The sequence below is a fragment of the Chroicocephalus ridibundus genome, chromosome 1 (assembly GCF_963924245.1).
Source record: "Chroicocephalus ridibundus chromosome 1, bChrRid1.1, whole genome shotgun sequence".
NCBI classification, from domain to species: Eukaryota; Metazoa; Chordata; class Aves; order Charadriiformes; family Laridae; genus Chroicocephalus; species Chroicocephalus ridibundus.
In genome coordinates, this window is record NC_086284.1 from 167,126,201 (window position 1) to 167,143,612 (window position 17,412).

Genomic DNA, 17,412 nt, shown 5'->3' on the forward strand with positions numbered 1-17,412 from the left:
GTTTGGTGTGTTCTGCCCTGCCAGTGCCCCATGTAATTCCCTGCCTGCCAGTCCCTAATGTAACAGGACTCAGAAGATGATGGTGGGAGCTACCAGGTGTGGAGCATTTGGGATGGGATATACTTCAGGAACTGCATTGACTGGGGTTGCCAGATGACCCTGGGATTTTTCACAGCAGATACAGGCACTGATCCTTTAAAAGCCCAAGTCATTTTTCAGGCAAACCGAGCTGCCCAGGGTGTCCAGTAGCCTTCATATCCTTGCTGAGCTGCCAATCATAATCATTTATGGTGAGGCAAAGGTTGCTGGAGACTTGTTCAAAAATTGAGAGCATTGAATGTGACCTGTCCTGGGCATCCCAAAAAAGTTGGGATTGTTTTGTTAGCCTGTAAGGTATCATGTTGTCACTTGTGATCTGTGCCGTGCTAGAAACAGGGCACAGATACCAACCAAGCAGTGGGTATGCTCCTGCAAAGCTCCCTGGCTAGCATCCCCCAGTATTCCCACCTCAGCCATTAGCTTGTGTCTCAGCTGCCAGCATTAACTTGTAGCCAGAGAAGTCTCATCCTAAAGTGCCTGGCAGGTCTTTGGTTACCTTGCGCTTCTAGGAGTGCCAGGAGGATGAGGACAGCAGGACTCCTGGGACCTCCTGAGCCCAAGACAAGTGTCCACGCATCACACACCATGGGCCTTCCCACACCCTGCTGTGTATGAGGTCCTTCGCTGGTGAAACTTCAGCTCCTAAAGATTCATGTCACGGTTCTAACCTCAATTAGCATGTGCCTTAGGTCTCCCTAAGGTGGATTAATTGATAAAGAAAAATTTCCTACCCAGCTGATTCCTGCTAGGCTTTACCTCACCTCACAGCTCACAGGATTGTGCCCCACGTTTGCTGAGATCTGCCTGTGTCCTGGGCTTTGGACTCTCTGCTGAAGTTCTAGAGCTGCTGAGGTGTTTGGCCAGACAAATCTAAGGAGGCAACAGCTATACCAAGTCAAGTGGCCCAGGCAAACACCTCAGTGATTTTGCTTTGGGACTCACTTGTGCTGAGGGTTGGTCTAAGACCTAAAAAATCCTGCATCATCTTAGGCACCAGCTTCCACAGAGATGAGATTCTGCTGGAGTGTGAAAGTATGTTTCCAGTTCCCCTGGGTGAGAAGCAAAGCCTGGCTCTAGGACTGAGTGTTACCATTGCTCGCACTATCTGCTTGAGCTTGCAGAGAGCCTGAAACAGGAGCTCTGAGAGTTGTTCTGCTTCCTTCTCCCCTCCAAAATGGGAAATCTCATATACTGACAAAGCAAGAGAACATGGTAGTTCCACATCATCTTAAAGGAGTGAGCTTTGATTCAGTGGCAACAGCAAATGCTTCTGTTAACAAGTACCTGAAATACTAATGAAAAAACACCAAAGAAAAACCCTCTATAATAAAGGGAAACAGATTTTATTTTTATACCCTCAAAGTTAAAAATAAGCATTTCAAAATATTTACAATGACTATATATGAAATAACCTTTGTTAATGAAACAGCAACATACAGTACTAGAATATATCCACCAAACTGATAAAATCTACATAAGAAGAAAATGTAACAGAAAGAGAGAGAGAAAAGTAAGTAGCATCCATGCACAATCTGCACCTGCATGGTTTTTTATACTCGCTGCCTTTTAGTTGTGGATGGAGTCCCAGGAAGTTTTGACCTCTTGGCCCTTCTAAATGCCACTTGTGACTAAGATTCTTCGAAGGGACAGAAATTTGTGGGTTACAGCAGCACCAATGCCTTACTTTCCCGTTCCAACCTTTCACATGGGAACCTTGTATTACAGAGTGGACTCAAAATCTCTCAGCAGCCCTGGGAGGTAGGTATAGTTTCATGGAATTTGGCAGATGGAAAAGCACCTGGGTTAAGTGACTGGCCTAAGGTTGTGCAGCAAGAAGCAGAACTCACAAGCCCTGCCTCATCTCTCCAAATCTCTCATTAGGGAATATATTTTGTGTGCTAACCAGTATCTTCTGCCTTTGAGATGAGCTGTGTCGCAAGGTGGGGTTCTCAATTAATACCATGTCCTGGGTGACAACGTGGGAAAAAAAAACCCTGCCTACAGATAAGGACTTGTCTCATCAAAGATCTGCAATGTTGTGGTGCTGTTACCATGTTCTGGAGCTGAACAGAAGATTTTGCTGTAGACACACACCCAAATGATTCTCTCCCTGCATGTGCCTCATTGAGCAATTGCATCCTCTGTAATTAGGAACCCCTGTGTATCTTCCCCTCCACATTTTCTCTCTCTCTCTCTCTTTCTTCATCATCCACACCTGTAAATTTGCCCTTCCTACCTCAATCTGATTCAACCATGGGAATGTCAAATAGTAAACAGAGCAGCAAAAAAAAATAAAAATTGCTGCCTTAGTTCTGTAGATATTTTTAATAGTAATTTAGTCTGATTTCTATTGGGTTGCTTCTCAATTTAATGTCTTTAACTTTCACATATGTGCATATATATTTATATATATATATATAAAAATGTAACAAAAGGCCCATCCCATTTGTTTCAATGGACAAAAAAAGGGGTCATAAGCCTCACTGCCCAACCCACAAGGCACACCGAAAGGTAAGTGAAGAAGGGCTCTAGGAAGGGAAAAAGATGTAGCCCTTGTTTTTGTGGTGCCCTTCAATCACCACTGCTGAGCTTGAAGCTTTGTGAAGGTATGACATAACGCTGCAGAAAAGGAGAAGAGCTGTCTGGGTCACCTGCAGGTTTCTGGTGCAGCAGCTTCAGGGATGCTAGATCAGTTGGAGCTGTTTCTCCCTCTCTTTGGTGAAGGAGTTTCTGAGGATTCTAGCTTTGTTAGTGATTTTTCTGTGGTGGCGGCAGTGGCGATGATGGTGGCTGTTTCCATCTTTTTCTATTGGCCCGACAGTTCTCTCAGCAGAGCAGTTCTTCCCTATTCCCAGTAGCCATCCCTCTCCCCTAGACTCCCATCGGCCTTATTTTTTCCTAAGAACAAGGTAGAGGATGCTGATGATGAAACTGAAGCAAAAGCAGATCCAGGCCAATATGAAGCAGTAGCCATGGTGAGAATTTGTAGACAGGGGCACCTTGCCTGTGAACCGAGCTGTGTAAATGGAGACTCCAATCAGAATGCACAACCCTGGGGGAAGGAAGGGGAGACAAGAAAGAGAGTTAGGAAACGCACAGAAAGCAGCATTGCTGCGGGACTTCTGAAGTGCCACTGCCCCCTGAGATCGTAATGCATGTTTTGTGCCATATGAGAGAGGGGCTGCTGCCCATTAGGCTTATTTATGGAGGATTTCTCTTGCAGACGTGATGACATAAGACACCTGGGGCTTGTTCAGTGGGTGCCATGGGGAATAAACCTTTGTTGGGAGGAAATCAGTAATAAGATGTGCAGACAGTTCGGTGCTATGTGTTGAATCCCATGAGCAGTATCTGTCTAATCGTTTATTCCCCTGCCCCCCAAAATACTTGGATCCTTTTTTTTGTCTTTCAAAGGTATTTTGCAAAACGCACTAGGGTTTTCTAATGAAAATCTGGAAATATTTTTGTTATATACAGAAAAAAAAAACAAACCAAAAACCAAACCGACTTTCCAATTCCTCTGTGGCTTTGTTTTATCAAAAAAAGTGGGCCACTTGAAACTTTTAGCTGGCTGACAGCCTCCCCTGATGGCTGTGTGTGGTAGACACGTGTGGCTATTTGTGCTTGCAGAGGCAATGGGACGCAGGCAGAGCCATCGCGAGGCGTGCATACTTACAGCAAACCAGCATGATGGCTCCAGTCATGTAGAAACGTTTGCCTTTCTCCAGGGTGAACAGCTGGGCAATGAACATGACGAGTGCGATGACGGAGAAGATGATGGAGAGGATCATAAAGGCTTGCACGGCTTTGAGGGAAGCTGTGAACGCAGAGGGAATAGGTTTGAGAAGGTCAGGGCTCAGCCTTGGTAATGCGCACCAACGTCCCGCAGTTCATCCCCACAACGAAAACGCAGATGTAACTTACCCTCATCACTAGTGCTGACCGGCAGCTGCTCGCAGGTGTTGTTGCACAGTAGCCAGAGTCCCGTTGAGACCGTTCCCAAGCTGGACGTACCCACCATCCAAACCTAAAACAGGGTGAAAGGGTCGTGTCACGGAGGGGGCTGCCTTGGTCCCCTGGCCAGTTGTCAGGCTAAACCGTAAGGGGAGCGACAGTAGCCCAAGTGCCACGAGTCAGAGAGATGAAAAAGTCAGCATGTGTCGGCAGCAGATGAAGAGCCGAAGCAGGTGGGAGATGACGCAGGCTCCCAAAGCTGGGGGGCAATTGATCCAGGCGAAACACCGGGGAAGTCTGTTCCCATAACCGGGGAGGGGGGAAATCGCTCAGGGCGTCCATCCTCTCCCTCCCCCCGTGCCAGGCGGCGGGAGGGCGCGATGAGGCGAACAAACCGCCGAGGCGGGTGCGAGGGGACCCCCGAAACCCGCCCCGCGGGGGAGACCCCGGCCGCCCCGCCCCCGCCGAGCCGCCAGGGGGCACCCTCGCCCCGGGTTTCGCCGGCGGCGGGGGCGGGGGGCGGCCTCCCCCCTTCTCTTGGGCTTTCCGTCAGGAGCAGCGCGGGGACACGCACCCCCCACCACCCCCCCGCCAAATTCGCTTGTGCTCTCCATGAGGAGCAGCGCCGGGAGCTGTGCTTGTGGCCGCCCCCGCCCCCAGCCCCCGGCAGCGGGCTGGTGCCGTCAAGACAGACGGGCGTATGGGGGAGCGTCCAGTTGTGCAACAGCCTGGCCGCCAGGTGGGATGATAAATACCGCCTCTGAGCTGTCATCTGCTGATCTCCCCTGCTCCTCACTGCGCTCTCTTGGATGAAGAGTGTCCAAGGTGCTGGTGGCTCTGGGATTTGGGAGCGGGGTGTGGGGGGGTGGTGGTGGCAGGCAGAGGTTGCCTCTTGTACCACCCCGGCTGCCTTTCTGCTCCCTGGGCACAGCCGTCACTGCTTCGCATTTGCTCACGGCCGTGAGTGGGTGTCCCTCACCTATAGACCTGAGCACCCACCCGCCTGTCCCCCCGCCAGCCATTTGAAGGGCTGGCTACTGCTGCGGAAGGCGATAGCCGTGTCTCGTCCAGGGTGGTCTCTACTTACGTTGGCAATGGTGGAGACGAAGAGCATGATGACAGTGGCGATGTGAACCACAAAGATACCAGCCAGTAGCACCAACATCTTGGGTCCCTTCCAGGTGGTGTCACCGATACAGAAAGCTCTGGAGGAGAACAAGAACAGAGGGAAGAAGTGAAGGGAAAGGCTGAATGAAAGAATAGTCTTACTAGTTATTATTACTATTATAGTATTACTATAAGCTTTATTTACGTGTGAGAAAACAGGTTGATTTTAAATCCATTCTGGAACCATGTAGTCACAAAAAAACATTGCTAAAACCTGTGTCAAAATCTGCAAGGGAGTTGCTCAAGAGGTTAAAGAAAGCCTGGAGGTAAAGGAACCAGTCTGGGAGGAGATGTAGAGCAGGGGTAGTTACCTCAGGGCATTTTAAAAATAGCCTGAGTGTATACACAGATTGCTTAAATTGGTGTGTGGTTATGTAAAGTAAAAATAACATACTCCAGGCCTACGCTCCAGGAAGAGGAGTTTTTGTCCGCAGGATTCACAGAGGTCAGGAAGGATTTTCTTGTCCTGTTCTCCCTTTCCCTGTCGTGGCACAGCCTCCTTCAGCTGGTCTGGGACATGGACAGATGGTGTGGAGTAGAGGACTGTGTGCTCCTGGGTGCACCAGGTGTTGAGCAGCGGTGGAGAATGGACTGGGGGGGCTACTCCTACTCAATGGCCCACTCCATTATGTGAAGAGGAGAATAACCCAACAGAAACACCACCGAGGTGTTCTGTGGCAGAGGGAGATGCTCAGGTTTGCAATGAAAACTGCCTATTTCCCTTTTAAAACTTGAGGTGTGCAGATCACTTTATTACTGCAATAAGATTCCCTTGTAATGCAAATTCCTCTTTCGTTTGGTTTGGGCTTTTTTTGCCTCTGTACCCTGCAAGCTTTTACTTTTTGTAAGATTCCCTTGTCATTGATGAACACGTGGTGGGAAAGGGAGGGGAAAGTGCTTTAGAAACCTCCCATGACACTGTTCATCAAGGCTGCTGACTTCTCCCCTGAAAATACAAAATACAAGGAACAAATCTAAGATGTGAGAGTGAGTGCTGACGATTCACACAGAGCGAGTGCACGTATGTCCCCTCCTTCCAGGCATTTATTAGTAATGGCGCAGTATGGCCACAGAAATCAGGCAGAAGATTTTACTGGGTCTACTCTGTGGCCAGTGAAAGACTGCTTCCTAGAAAGTTTCACAGGGCTGTGTTGCTCTTTCTCTTGGTTGTGCTTGTACTGAAGAACAGTGTCAAGTCTGTGATTAATGTTGGCTGTCATGTTATTTTGGTCCAGGTGACTCAGGTAAGGTTTGATGCTGTCACCATTTGTACAGGGTGTGGTAACATTGTCATGGAACAACAAAATTACGTTTTATGGTGTCTTTCACGCAAGCTGTAACAAAAGGCTTTGTAAAGTGCCATAAGTGTATTTCTTTTTACTCAATGACTCCACCTTCTCCACTCCTGTCTTTCTCCTCATCGTGGCCATGTGTGGGAGTGTATTCCTGTGAAGTGCTGCAGCTATTCCTTGAGCTGCTTTGGGTACAGTTACCCAAACCACAGCAGGCAGGTAGGCACTTTGTCCAGTTCAGCATTAGCTGATGACCAGGAAGAATTCCTTGAGTTCAGGATCTCAAGGAACCAGCTCTGTTAGGTCAGTCCTCCCACACAAATGAGGCCAGTCCTTAGAAGGACAGATTAGGTTTAGTGACTAGTCCTGTCTTCTCAGCGAGAACTTGTCCGCTGTGAGGTTTCCTTCATCTGGGAGAACTCTTTGGAGTTGTTTAGCCCTGGCTTGCTGAACATGGGTTGGGCTTGCTTGTCTGCTTTGGGGTGTTCTAGCAAACTCCTCAGACTCTAGGGCTTGATTTGCCTGGATGGCCTGGTCACTGTGCCCTCTCTTGTCACAACACCTCCCTCAGTGATGATCTTGGACAAAGTAAAGCCTTCTTAGGGGTTCTTCTCTGACTGTAGTGACAGTCATTTATGAGTTCAGCATCACCAAATCCAGCTTCTCAATACTATATGCAGGCTACCACATGAAGACACCTGACCTGAGCATTAAACCCCTTCTTTCCATTGACTGCAAAAAGAACGAGGGTTTCAAAATGCTGGATGGCAACTGATATGGATATTGCCACTGCACCTTGAGCTGAGAAACTTGCTGTTGCCGTGACTAAGTTACATATCTGCAGCAGGTGCCTTGAATAGAGCCTCTGGGTCAAATCTTCCCATCCCTTTACCTACGTGTCATCCTTTTTTCTGACTGCCTTGCTTCCTACACAAACTGTAACGAGGGCTCTTGCCCACCACAGTGTATTGGTATGCATAACCACATTGTGGCAAATTTGCCTGCTATGAAATTTGCCTTTACTGAACAGTGGCTAAACTTTCTTCTTTCTTAGATGGACGTATTTTTCCATGGCCTCTTTAAAAACTAATTCAGCTGGGGTTTTTTGCTGATTATTTTTGAGGACCTTCAAAAAAGCCCTGTACTTGAAAGACTAAAAGCCTACTTTCATGACACCCTATAGGACTAGAACAGTCCTTCTAAATGCATCTTCTGTTTGCGTTCAGAAATGAAAATGAGGGATAAATGTTACTTTTCAATGTAAAAAAGAAAACCCCACACCCAGAACTTTGACAATATGCTGAGGAAAAAAACCAAGTCCTTTATTCCCTTTGCTTTTTCTGCCCTGTTCTTGCACTGCTTGAGAGCACTGTTAGTTCAGGTGCTTGCAGTGCACCTACTTCCTGAGAACGTCAGCACCTCTCCCTGAATACACACACTATCAAATGCAAACTCCCCCAGGGATATGTGCTCACAGCTTAAGTTTTGATTCTTTGTGAGTTAAAGCACAAGCCTCCCTCTCTATTCATTTGCTTTCCCCTTCCTTCATCTCTCCCTGCCTTTTTAATAAAGCACTAGAGAACAATCCCAAAGGAGCAGTGGGTGAACAAACGGCATTGAAATAGAGTCATCTCTATCTCTGATGGTACGGCACGGACTTTTCCTCCCATTAGACAGAGAAGCTGGCAGAGCATTGGTGACTGACAGGATACTCTTTCCATTTGTTAAGCGTGAGACATCTTTCTCCGCTACAGGGTGGGGTCACATTGCTCGAGCAATAGGACACAATTGCATGCAAATGCCTTTTCTTCCATTCCCCTACCTAAACTGCAGCTGGATTTGGAGTTCCTCAGGCTCTGCTTGGGCTATGAGTCAGTCTTAGCCTTCCTAGAGCTGACAGTTTTTTCCACTGACTCACACCAAAGCTCTCAAAACCACAATTATTTAACCCTGCAAGTGTTCAGGACACGCTGTCAGTTTTAGGACAGCTTCTCAAGATCCAGTCAAGCAATCGGGTTGGGAATCCTGCATTAAGCCTCCTGGCATGTCTTCCCAGGGAGAGACCCAGGCTAGGCCAAGAAAAATAGGGCTGAGACATGAGAGTAAAACGACTACTGAGGTAGGACAAGCTGGTGGGGAAGAAGGAGCCAAGGTCATGCACCTGCTGGACAGCCTGCATGAGTCAAGAGAAGATCTTGCGCTGATGACAGCGGACTGAGTTTCCTTTTCCTGGGATGATGGGCGAGGAAAAATAACAAGCCCCACCAACAGTAACCATGAATAACAATCACCATAGCAGCCTTCAGCACAAAAAAGCCTGCAGAAAAGCATGACAGGCTCTTATCTGTGTAGAGGCTATTTCGCTATCCATACAGGGGTGCACATACTAAGGAACAACAGATAGCTCTGCTGCACCCTAGTTCAAGTTCAAGCAGGCAAGCACCATCCATTGAAAACTAAGACAGAGTCTTCTCGAGCAGGCAAAGTGTAGCCACCCATATCACCCCTCTGTCTACTGAAGTGTTTTGGATCCTTCTATCTGGAGGGCAATCCGGGGAAGCGAGTCCTTGCTCTCGGTTTGCTGCTTAGCATAGCATCAGGGTGGAATGCAAAGTGCCACTTGCAGATATGACAAACGCCAGCGGTATAGTTCCTCAAATACAGGGAGTGGGTTACTCAAGAGGATAAGCCAGATTAGGCAGTGGTCCTTTTGCTTCTGGCAAAGCGCACTGCAGTGAAAGCAGTAGAGGGAAAGTGTACAGGATATCTCTGCTGGAATGAACGGGTTGTTTGGGGTGACAAATCAAAGCACTCTTAACTAAATTTGAAATATTTCACATTTGAAGTATTTCTCAGGGATGTAGCTCACCTGACTTCCATTCCCATTCTACTCTCTGAACTGAGGTTCCTGCTTGGGACTACCTCTCCCAGGGTGAGTTGGTGAGGCATACTGTGAGAGATGCTGGCTGAGGTGAGAACTCAGCCAATAGCCTATAGCAGCCTACAGTGTCCAGGGAGGAGAGGACATCTAAATCGCACCATCTGTGAGTGATTCCTGACCTCCGACTCCTCTAAAACTCAATTTTTCAGCTGAAGTCTCTTGGGTTTGATACATTCAATTTCTCAACAAGGGAAAGATGGCATTTCAGGGAAAAAGCAAATGCTTTTTGTCCCGAAAGTCAACAAAAATCTTCATAGGTTGAAAGATGATGAGATGAAAGAAATTCTGCCTTTCCCAGATGCCACCACAGAATATAAGAAATGAAGCAATAAGGCAGACCAGTGGCCTGCCTCACCCAGTATGCTGTCTCTGGTGGTGGCAGCAGGAGATCCAATATTTAGAGAAAGCACGTGAACCATGACACTGTCTGAAGTTGCAGAGAGTCACACCAGAAATACCGGTGATTCGAATCAGGGCCAGGCCCACTTGGAAAGGAAGGGGAAAATTGTAGAGGACTGGACAGAAAATAAAAAGTATTTGATATTGCTTGAGACAGCCACAAACTGCCACCTCCGTCACCGGTGCATTCCTCAGTGTGAAAACAACATACAAATAGCAATGCTGCCGTGATGCCACCAGAAGGGGAAACCTCAGGGTGCGATAAAACCTTCTGCAGAATTTGTAGATCTGCCTTTGACCGAGATGAGGCCCTGACTGCATCTTAGCCCTGATACAACCGCAACGACTTATCCTTGCGTGCGGTAGAAGCATGAGTGCTCATTGTGCCCGGGGTGTCTTTTGGCAGGATGCAAACATGCAAAGTTCTCTGTGACAGTCTGAGGGCATGGTGACTTTGGGCCCATCGCATTGTTACTAGAAAGCTCATGACGACTTTAAACAACCACAGGGAAGGATGTCTTTGCTTTCACCCTTTGCTCTGCTTCTTGCTTCAGATCCAGATGAATCCAGAGTCCTTGCTGACTCTGGACTTTTATAAACCACTGTACACCAGCACTGCTGTTGACAACCTGTTTTTGACAGACCGGCCTGACTCAATTTACAAGTCAGATGCTTTTTATAGACATGTGGATGAGTAGGCTGGTGCCTCTGGAAAGAGATTTCACATGTGTGGGAAAAGGGTTGGGCAGGAGGCGTGCGTGGGCACACGGAGACCTTTGGAGCCTCTGGTTTCTGGCAGTGAGAAGATTTTGTGCATGCATGGGTGGTGGCTGTGGTGACCACATGGGGTACAGCAAGGCTGTAAAAGTAGCAGATGAGTGTCAACCAGAAGGAAAGTGTAGAGCAGCCTGAGGGGCTGCAACTGAAAATAAGCTTAAGTAAATGGAAGATTTTGTCTGGTTCTTGGGATGCGTTTCCTGGTGATATGGTCTCCAAGGGATCAGGGGGAATTGCCTTCCCAGGGAAGTCGTAAAGCCCCAGATGTGAATCATTTCTTGTCCTCAAGAATCCACCCTTGGTAACGAACCTCCACTCACCGAGAGATGCAAGGGGGAGTCACAAAAGATGACACACAAGGGTTTTCCAGCTCTCATGCTCATGATTCATACGAGAGTGGGGAAATATCAGAGCTCCTAGGGCCGACAGTGAGAAATTGGCATTTTCTCCAGAAGAAACCACCCTCGAGCGCTTAGCCATGTGACAACATCAACAGAAACTCCAAAGCTCGCTTGGTAGTAGGAAAGGGAAGAGACAGCTGCCCGGGGCCTGGCAGGCAGCCAGCAGCCGCTGCTGGAGGGAAACACTGTCACTCCTCACGCTAGACACGCCAAGGAAGGGCTGGGACCGATGGGCAGCAAGTAAGAGGGAGGTGTGGGGAAGGGGACCTCGGAGCTAATGGAAGCACAGAAGTGTTCCTCTGCACCTTTGGAAGCACGATGGGGAGCACCCTTGCCCCTTAGCACGTTGGATGGTCCCTGGCGGGGGGGGTTAATTAGACACGGGAGTTGCTGGGACTTGCAGGGCTTCCGAGGAGATGCTGAGATACGCGGGAAACATTAGTGGGAGGACTCTGCTGGTTTGGGCGATGACATAGTGCGTGTAGGGCTGTGCATCTGCACCTCTGCCTGCACTCCGTGAATGGGAGTGTGCATCTGTGGTTCCCCCATGAGCAGAGCTGAACCGTGTGTGCGAGCGTGTGTCTGTCTGCGTGCGTGCTCGTGCCTGGCTTCCTTATGGGTGCGCCTATCTATCCGTGCAACTTTGACACTGACAGTGCCCATGTGGGAGAAAGGGGGAAACCATCTGACAGCTCCGACAGGAAAGTTCAGGTTACAGTGTGGTGTGAGCAAAAGTGCACACATCACTCCTGCTGGGATTCCTGCTTCTCCTCCTTGCAACAGATAGAGGTGGAAGGTCCCTGGAGTTCACATCAGCTGTGCTTTTGGCTGCATTTTCAAATTAAGGATGCAATTCTCTGATTTACATAGACAGTTTCATAAAGATCTTCCCTTTTTTTATCAAGGGAGGGTAACTCTGAAAAAGAAGTGGCTCCTTATCAGATAGCATCCCTTTCTCTCAAGACTGCAAAACCTCTGAGCATGCCAGCACAGCTTACGAGACACTGAGGTCAACGTGACTTAGGCATCTAAACAGTCTGAGCTTTTGGGTCAGTTTGCCTCCAGGGTGTCCTTGTTCCCACAAGCCAGCTTGGAAAAAGACTGTGCAGGATTAAATTGCAAAATTGTGCGATAGCTCTTTCTTTCAACCCATGAGGTGCACGAGTGATGGACCAGGGGTAGCAGGAGAGTGAGTATAAAGCAGAAGAAAGAGGATGCCGTGCAGCCTGGAGTTGTTTGGTGCTCTGTGCACGGTCAGGTAAAGGTGGCCGTGAGGTAAAATGCCCCATCTGACTTCAAGAGAGCTTCTTACACCTGGGATTAGTATGGGCTGGCAGAACGGTATAAGGGTCATTCTAGCTCATGTTACATGCAGAAATGGCTTTCCACGAGGCATCAGGAACCCCCCTTGTTGGAGTATACCACGCTGGCCTGGCTGCAGCCACTGGAGGCCAGCTAGCAGGCAGGTTGTCTCAGCTGCCTGAGCTGGCACAACCAGCGGCTATGTCAGTCTCAGACCCCGGCTTTCCTTCAGCAGTGGTCCACGTTTCTGGAGCTCGTCTTCTGCAACCCCCTGACAGCCTGCTCCCACCTCTGAACATTGCAGCTCTCCTCTCTTGCTCCCATGGATCTCACTATCTTTTCCAGAGGCTTGCTGGGGCCGGTAGGGGAGACATCTCTCGGGAATGAGAAGAATGTGGATGCTGGACCCAGTCATGGCAGCTGCTTTCACAACTCCCCTCTCTGAGAAGACTCTGCCCTGTGAGGGCAAAAGGACAGCAAAAGCCCTCGCCTCGGATTTCCTCTAATCCAAACGTATATCCAGGTGGCCCCACATTGCCGTTGGCATGAGTCACTGCTCACCTGCCGTCAGCCACTCCAATGCTCATAGTTCATTGCATTTCTCCGCGTGGCTGGGAATGACCTAGTCCAGGACCTGTCCTTGGGCTCTCATCGTGGGTGTCTCCCCATGCCTGCAGTACAGACTGCTTTTCACAGGGGAAGGGGGACAGATCTTAATTATGAGCTTGGTGAACCAGTCACTCCCTTGGGGAATGTGGGTTCTGGAGCTGAGTTGTCCTAACCCATCCCTCCCTACCATGACAAGGCAAGGGCTACATTTGGTCTTACTCAGAGAGTAGCTTCCATGTACTCTCTGCCCTGCTGCAAACAGCTCAGGAGGAGGAGGGTGCGTGGAGCTGCAACTTTGGCCAGGGTTTCCTTTGTTCATTGTCCAGCTGTTCTAACTCAGGACGTACTTTCCAAAACTCTCCCAGTGGGGTTTGAAGAAATCATGCTCCAGACTGCAGCCCCCAGATGTGCTGCTTTGCTGCCCTCCCTGCCGTGTAACAGCAGAAAGCAGTTTAAGAAAGGGGGCACTCTTAAATTTCCCTCTGGGCAGCTGACAGGGGGAACTGCTGCTGGAGCCCATGTCATTCTGGGGGATGACTGACTGTGGACTGGCTCTGACAGAGGATCTGTACAGTCACATTTGAGCTGGTGCTTCAGCCCATTTATTCAGGGCCAGTATTACAGCACCGTGGCTACTAGTTAGTCCTGGCAGGGGCTGTCAAAAGAGCAGGGTCATCAACAAGAGCTTTCTTTTCTGTACATTGTGCTTTGCCTCAGCAGGAAAGACCCATGATGTATTAAACATCCATCTTCAAATGGGGAGATAGGAAATCCCCTTCCTTACCCTCCCTTTTGGAGGTGTAAGAAAGCACCTCTGGGTCTTGTACTTCTCCCTGCCTTGAAGGAAGGGTAAAGAAATCTCATCTTTTGGTCTTTTTCATTACTTTTTTTGGAGAAGAACAAGAGCAAGGAAAAAAAATAGGAGTGTCACACCCTGCAGCCTGCCCTGTGTTGTGCTGGGTGACAGTGCTGTCACCTCCCTATTGAAGGGTACAGGCACAGGAGCCCATTGAGTTCAAAGGGGTCTAGAAGTGCTATTTCTTGCCTTGTGGCACTTGCCTTGCCATGGGGCACTTGAGCATCCAAGGGCAAATCCCATCCCGGCATTGGGTGCCTCCCCTTTTGCCATTGGGTGTAGCAGTCAGTGGGGAGCACCCATCCAGCAGCAAAAGGGAGCTGAGGGGGTGAGCAAGTAGAAATGTGCCATGGAAGGGATGTTGCGGCTGCCACGTGGAGTTGATGGGTCCTGTGGGAGCAGGCAGGGCTAAGGAAGCAGACTGTACCCTGCCACCCCTCCCGATTTTGCTTTGAGGAAGCTCAAGCAGGAGCAGGCTGAGTGCCATGTCCCAGCCTTGCAGCTGGGAGGGTGATGAACAGAGAGAAGGATTCATGCTTGCAGCAAATCTCCCCAGTCTCATCATAAACAAGGCCCCGAGGTGGGCTTTTACCAAAAAAAACCAAAACTGCTGGCTATTATCAGCAGATCTCCCAGAACTGTTTCAAAACACAATCTCTGCTCCCCCCCAGGCCACCAAACAGTAATTCCTGCATGCACTTGCGTTGCTTGCTCTCTGCAAAAGTCAAAGACCACCAGCTGGGCCAGCAGGGCCGGTTTTCCAAGCCCAGGGCTCTCTGTCCTCAGCAGGGTACCGGCGAGCACTAACAACCCTGCAGCTCTGAGGCACCCACTCCAAAACTGGGTGTTTCTCAGCAAGATCCCAAGTCCCTCCTCCATTAATGTGTCCTTGGGTGTGGCTCAACTCCGTCTCTCCCAGATGTCTACCTCGGGATGGCACGTGCCTGGTCGAGATGCCCAGCTCTCACATGAGAGGAGCCTGGATGAATGGCTGGGGCTGTGCGCCACGTGTTTGAATGGTTAGTCATAGCTGGGGGGGGGGAGGGGGGTGGCAGCTTCCACGGGGGCCTGCTGGGAGGAACTCCTTAGGTGGGCGTGCGGTGCTTCGCATGGAGGAGCTGCATTTCAGGGTGTGCTGCCAGGCACTGCAATGTTAGTGATAGTAAGCTACCTCGGTTTTGATCCTTTTGCTATGCTGATCCTCAAGGGAGCAAATAGAAATAAGCTGCCTTTAAGCCCGCATTCTCTGGGCACTGGGCACGCAGACCCCAGGTTTGGCAGCTGGGTGAGGTGGGCTGGGTGGCGACATTCAGCCGACTCAAACCCCGGTTATCATAGGAACAATAGCTAATGGGCTCCAAGTTTTCACACTCGTCATGCCCAGCTCCCTCTTGTGTGTTTGCTCAGAAAAGAATCCCGCTCCGTCCAGAAATGTCAAGTGGGCAGTTCCTGGACAAAGCTGCTCTCAGAGGTGCCTTGAGGAATTCAAAGCTTTTGAGCGAAAGTTGCTCTGTGGCCACAGCATTTTTGGTTGTGGTTTTTTTTTTTTTTTTTTGCAAACCGATTTCATTTTTAATTGTAGTAAATGACAACTTCCAAAAACGCTTTCTACCTGGACTGATTGCTGACTGCCCTGGAAACGCGCGCTGCCTCAGTCAGCTTCCCTACCACTCGAACACATCTATTTCCCAAGCAGGAGGCACCCCTGTATAACCGAGCTGCAAGCAATAGGGCCAGAGGGGGGACCTCGAAATTCACAAAATCCATCCTTCTGCCACAAGGTTAAGGTCAGCCCAGCTTCTTGGCCATTCGTATAGTAACTGTCCACACCACCAGCCTGAGCCCCAGCCATGCCCAGGAGGACTGGGAAAAATACTGTTTCAGTCTCTTCTAGACGCATGAAACTGTGCAGGGGCATGCTGGGTTTGTGTGACAGGAGCCAAAGCCTAGTGCCAACAAACCGGGTTTGCTGCGCTCCTTTTCTCAGACCTCAAAAACCGTGCAAGGGTTTGACTGCAGGATACGAACCATAGCAGGCAGACGAAGTGAGAGAACTGGCGAAGAAGGGGAGGGAGGAAAGGCGGGAGGGGGAAGTTGCGTGGTAAAAGGCAGGTGAATAAGGAAAATTGCCAGTCTCTGCAATCCTACACTTCCCATCAGCGCCTCCCCACCACCACCACACCCCACCAGGCAGCCTGCGGGGCTCTTAGCAATTCCACCCCCTCCCTCGCTTTGCCTCTCCGTGCTCCCCACTCCGGGAGCTGTGCTGCTAAGGAAGGCGTCAAATGCATTTCTACCCATTGCCTGGCTCTGCTTAACAACTGGGGCTTCGTTTCAGCATCAGGAACCAGGACCCGAGCAGAAAAAGAGAGCTCCTCCCCATCGTACCCCAAAGCCTGCACCTTTGGGGCCTCTCAGCCTTCACTTGGAATGATCATTGTTGTTCTAAATTAAAGCTTGGCAAACTACCGACGGAGGGGAGAGAGACAGGCAGGAAAATGCGGGCGAGAGCCAGAAACACTGAACCAGCAGTCTGAATTTCAAGGCGTTTTCCCACGTTTGTAAACAATGCCACCACTCCAAGGCTGCGCAGTGGCTCCTGTGCCGGGGCTGGCCCGGGCTGGATGCAGCGTGCCCTCGCCCTGGCTGCACATGCCCTGGAGGCAAGGATAGCATCGCTGCTGCCAGCCCTCTACAGTTGCAACCGGGGCGCTGTGCAGTGTCGCTTTTGCCCCGTAAATGCAACTGGATTTCATAGCAAAAGCTGAAAGGTTAAGATACGTCCCGTAGCCAGCTCGTGTGCTCGGTTGAGGAGAAGCGTCGGAGCAGAGGGGAAAAAGCAGGCTGGAGCTGCTGGGCGAGGGGAGCAGCCGCCAGCGAAGGAGAAAAGTCGCTGAAGGTTTTGGAGAGCAGGCTCTTACCGTGTGGGCTGGGGCCGGTCCTGGCACCTGTGGGAGCAGGAGCGTGCTGGGCTGCAGTGCCGATGTCCCGGAGCGCCGAGCTGTAGTGAAGGGGGAGTGACCTGGTGGTGGTTTAAGTTTCCTCCGGTGGTGTGGGAGGGTGGTGTCTTTCCACTCTGTTTTAAAGGAGTTACTATGAATCAGTCTGCCTTTAAAGAGAGGGAGAAGGGGGAAAAAAAAAAAAAATTTAATGAGCTACGCCCTGCTTTGTTGGCAGGGAGTCAAGAGTCGCTGGGAGGAAACCAGCGATTCAAAGAAATCTGTGCAGGGCTGCGTCTGACTCAGTGCAGTACAGAGACCGCAGCCTGGAAAAACGACTGACGCTGATCCAGCTGAGTAATAGAGGCCCACAACAGCATCTGTTTATAAAACTGAACTTCTGGTTGTCATAAAAAAAAAAAAAATATAGTTACAAATGTGGCAACGGGACTTCAACAATACAATCACTCAAACAAACAAACAGCCGGTTGGCAGGGGGCATCGTGAGGCTGGGTTAGTCACCGCATCCCCTCCCGGTACTGCACGGAGAGAAGTCCCTGAGGTTGGCGGTGCGGGGGAATGAAAAATCGGACCTGTGGGGTTGGCACGGACAAGACTTTTGGGAATATACCAAGGAGCAGAGATGCTCAAAATGCAGCTTTGGCCTTTGGTGGTG

General features: G+C 49.9%; 2 protein-coding genes across 2 annotated transcripts in view; one reads left to right on the top strand and one right to left on the bottom strand.

Moving 5' to 3' along the window:
- Nucleotides 1–17,412, top strand: part of GSG1 (germ cell associated 1) — a 93,780-nt gene that overhangs the window by 38,340 nt on the left and 38,028 nt on the right. The window lies entirely within an intron of this gene.
- On the bottom strand, nucleotides 1,462–16,862 carry EMP1 (epithelial membrane protein 1). The gene is made up of 5 exons (XM_063323851.1): nucleotides 16,719–16,862; nucleotides 5,141–5,258; nucleotides 4,024–4,126; nucleotides 3,776–3,916; nucleotides 1,462–3,151 (listed from the first exon to the last, which is right to left on the bottom strand). Exons 2-5 carry the CDS (start codon nucleotides 5,216–5,218, stop codon nucleotides 2,988–2,990), a joined length of 486 nt encoding a protein of 161 aa, XP_063179921.1. The 5' UTR covers nucleotides 5,219–5,258; nucleotides 16,719–16,862; the 3' UTR covers nucleotides 1,462–2,987.

Bases quoted from the DNA above. Each gene is read 5' to 3' on its own strand.
- EMP1 (XM_063323851.1), bottom strand. From the start codon at position 5,218: ATGTTGGTGCTACTGGCTGGTATCTTTGTGGTTCACATCGCCACTGTC. The intron at 3,917-4,023 runs GTAAGTTACATC...CTGCGTTCACAG, and splicing joins GGTCAGCACTAGTGATGAGG to CTTCCCTCAAAGCCGTGCAA. The intron at 3,152-3,775 runs GTAAGTATGCAC...TCCTTCCCCCAG, and splicing joins AGCCATCATGCTGGTTTGCT to GGTTGTGCATTCTGATTGGA.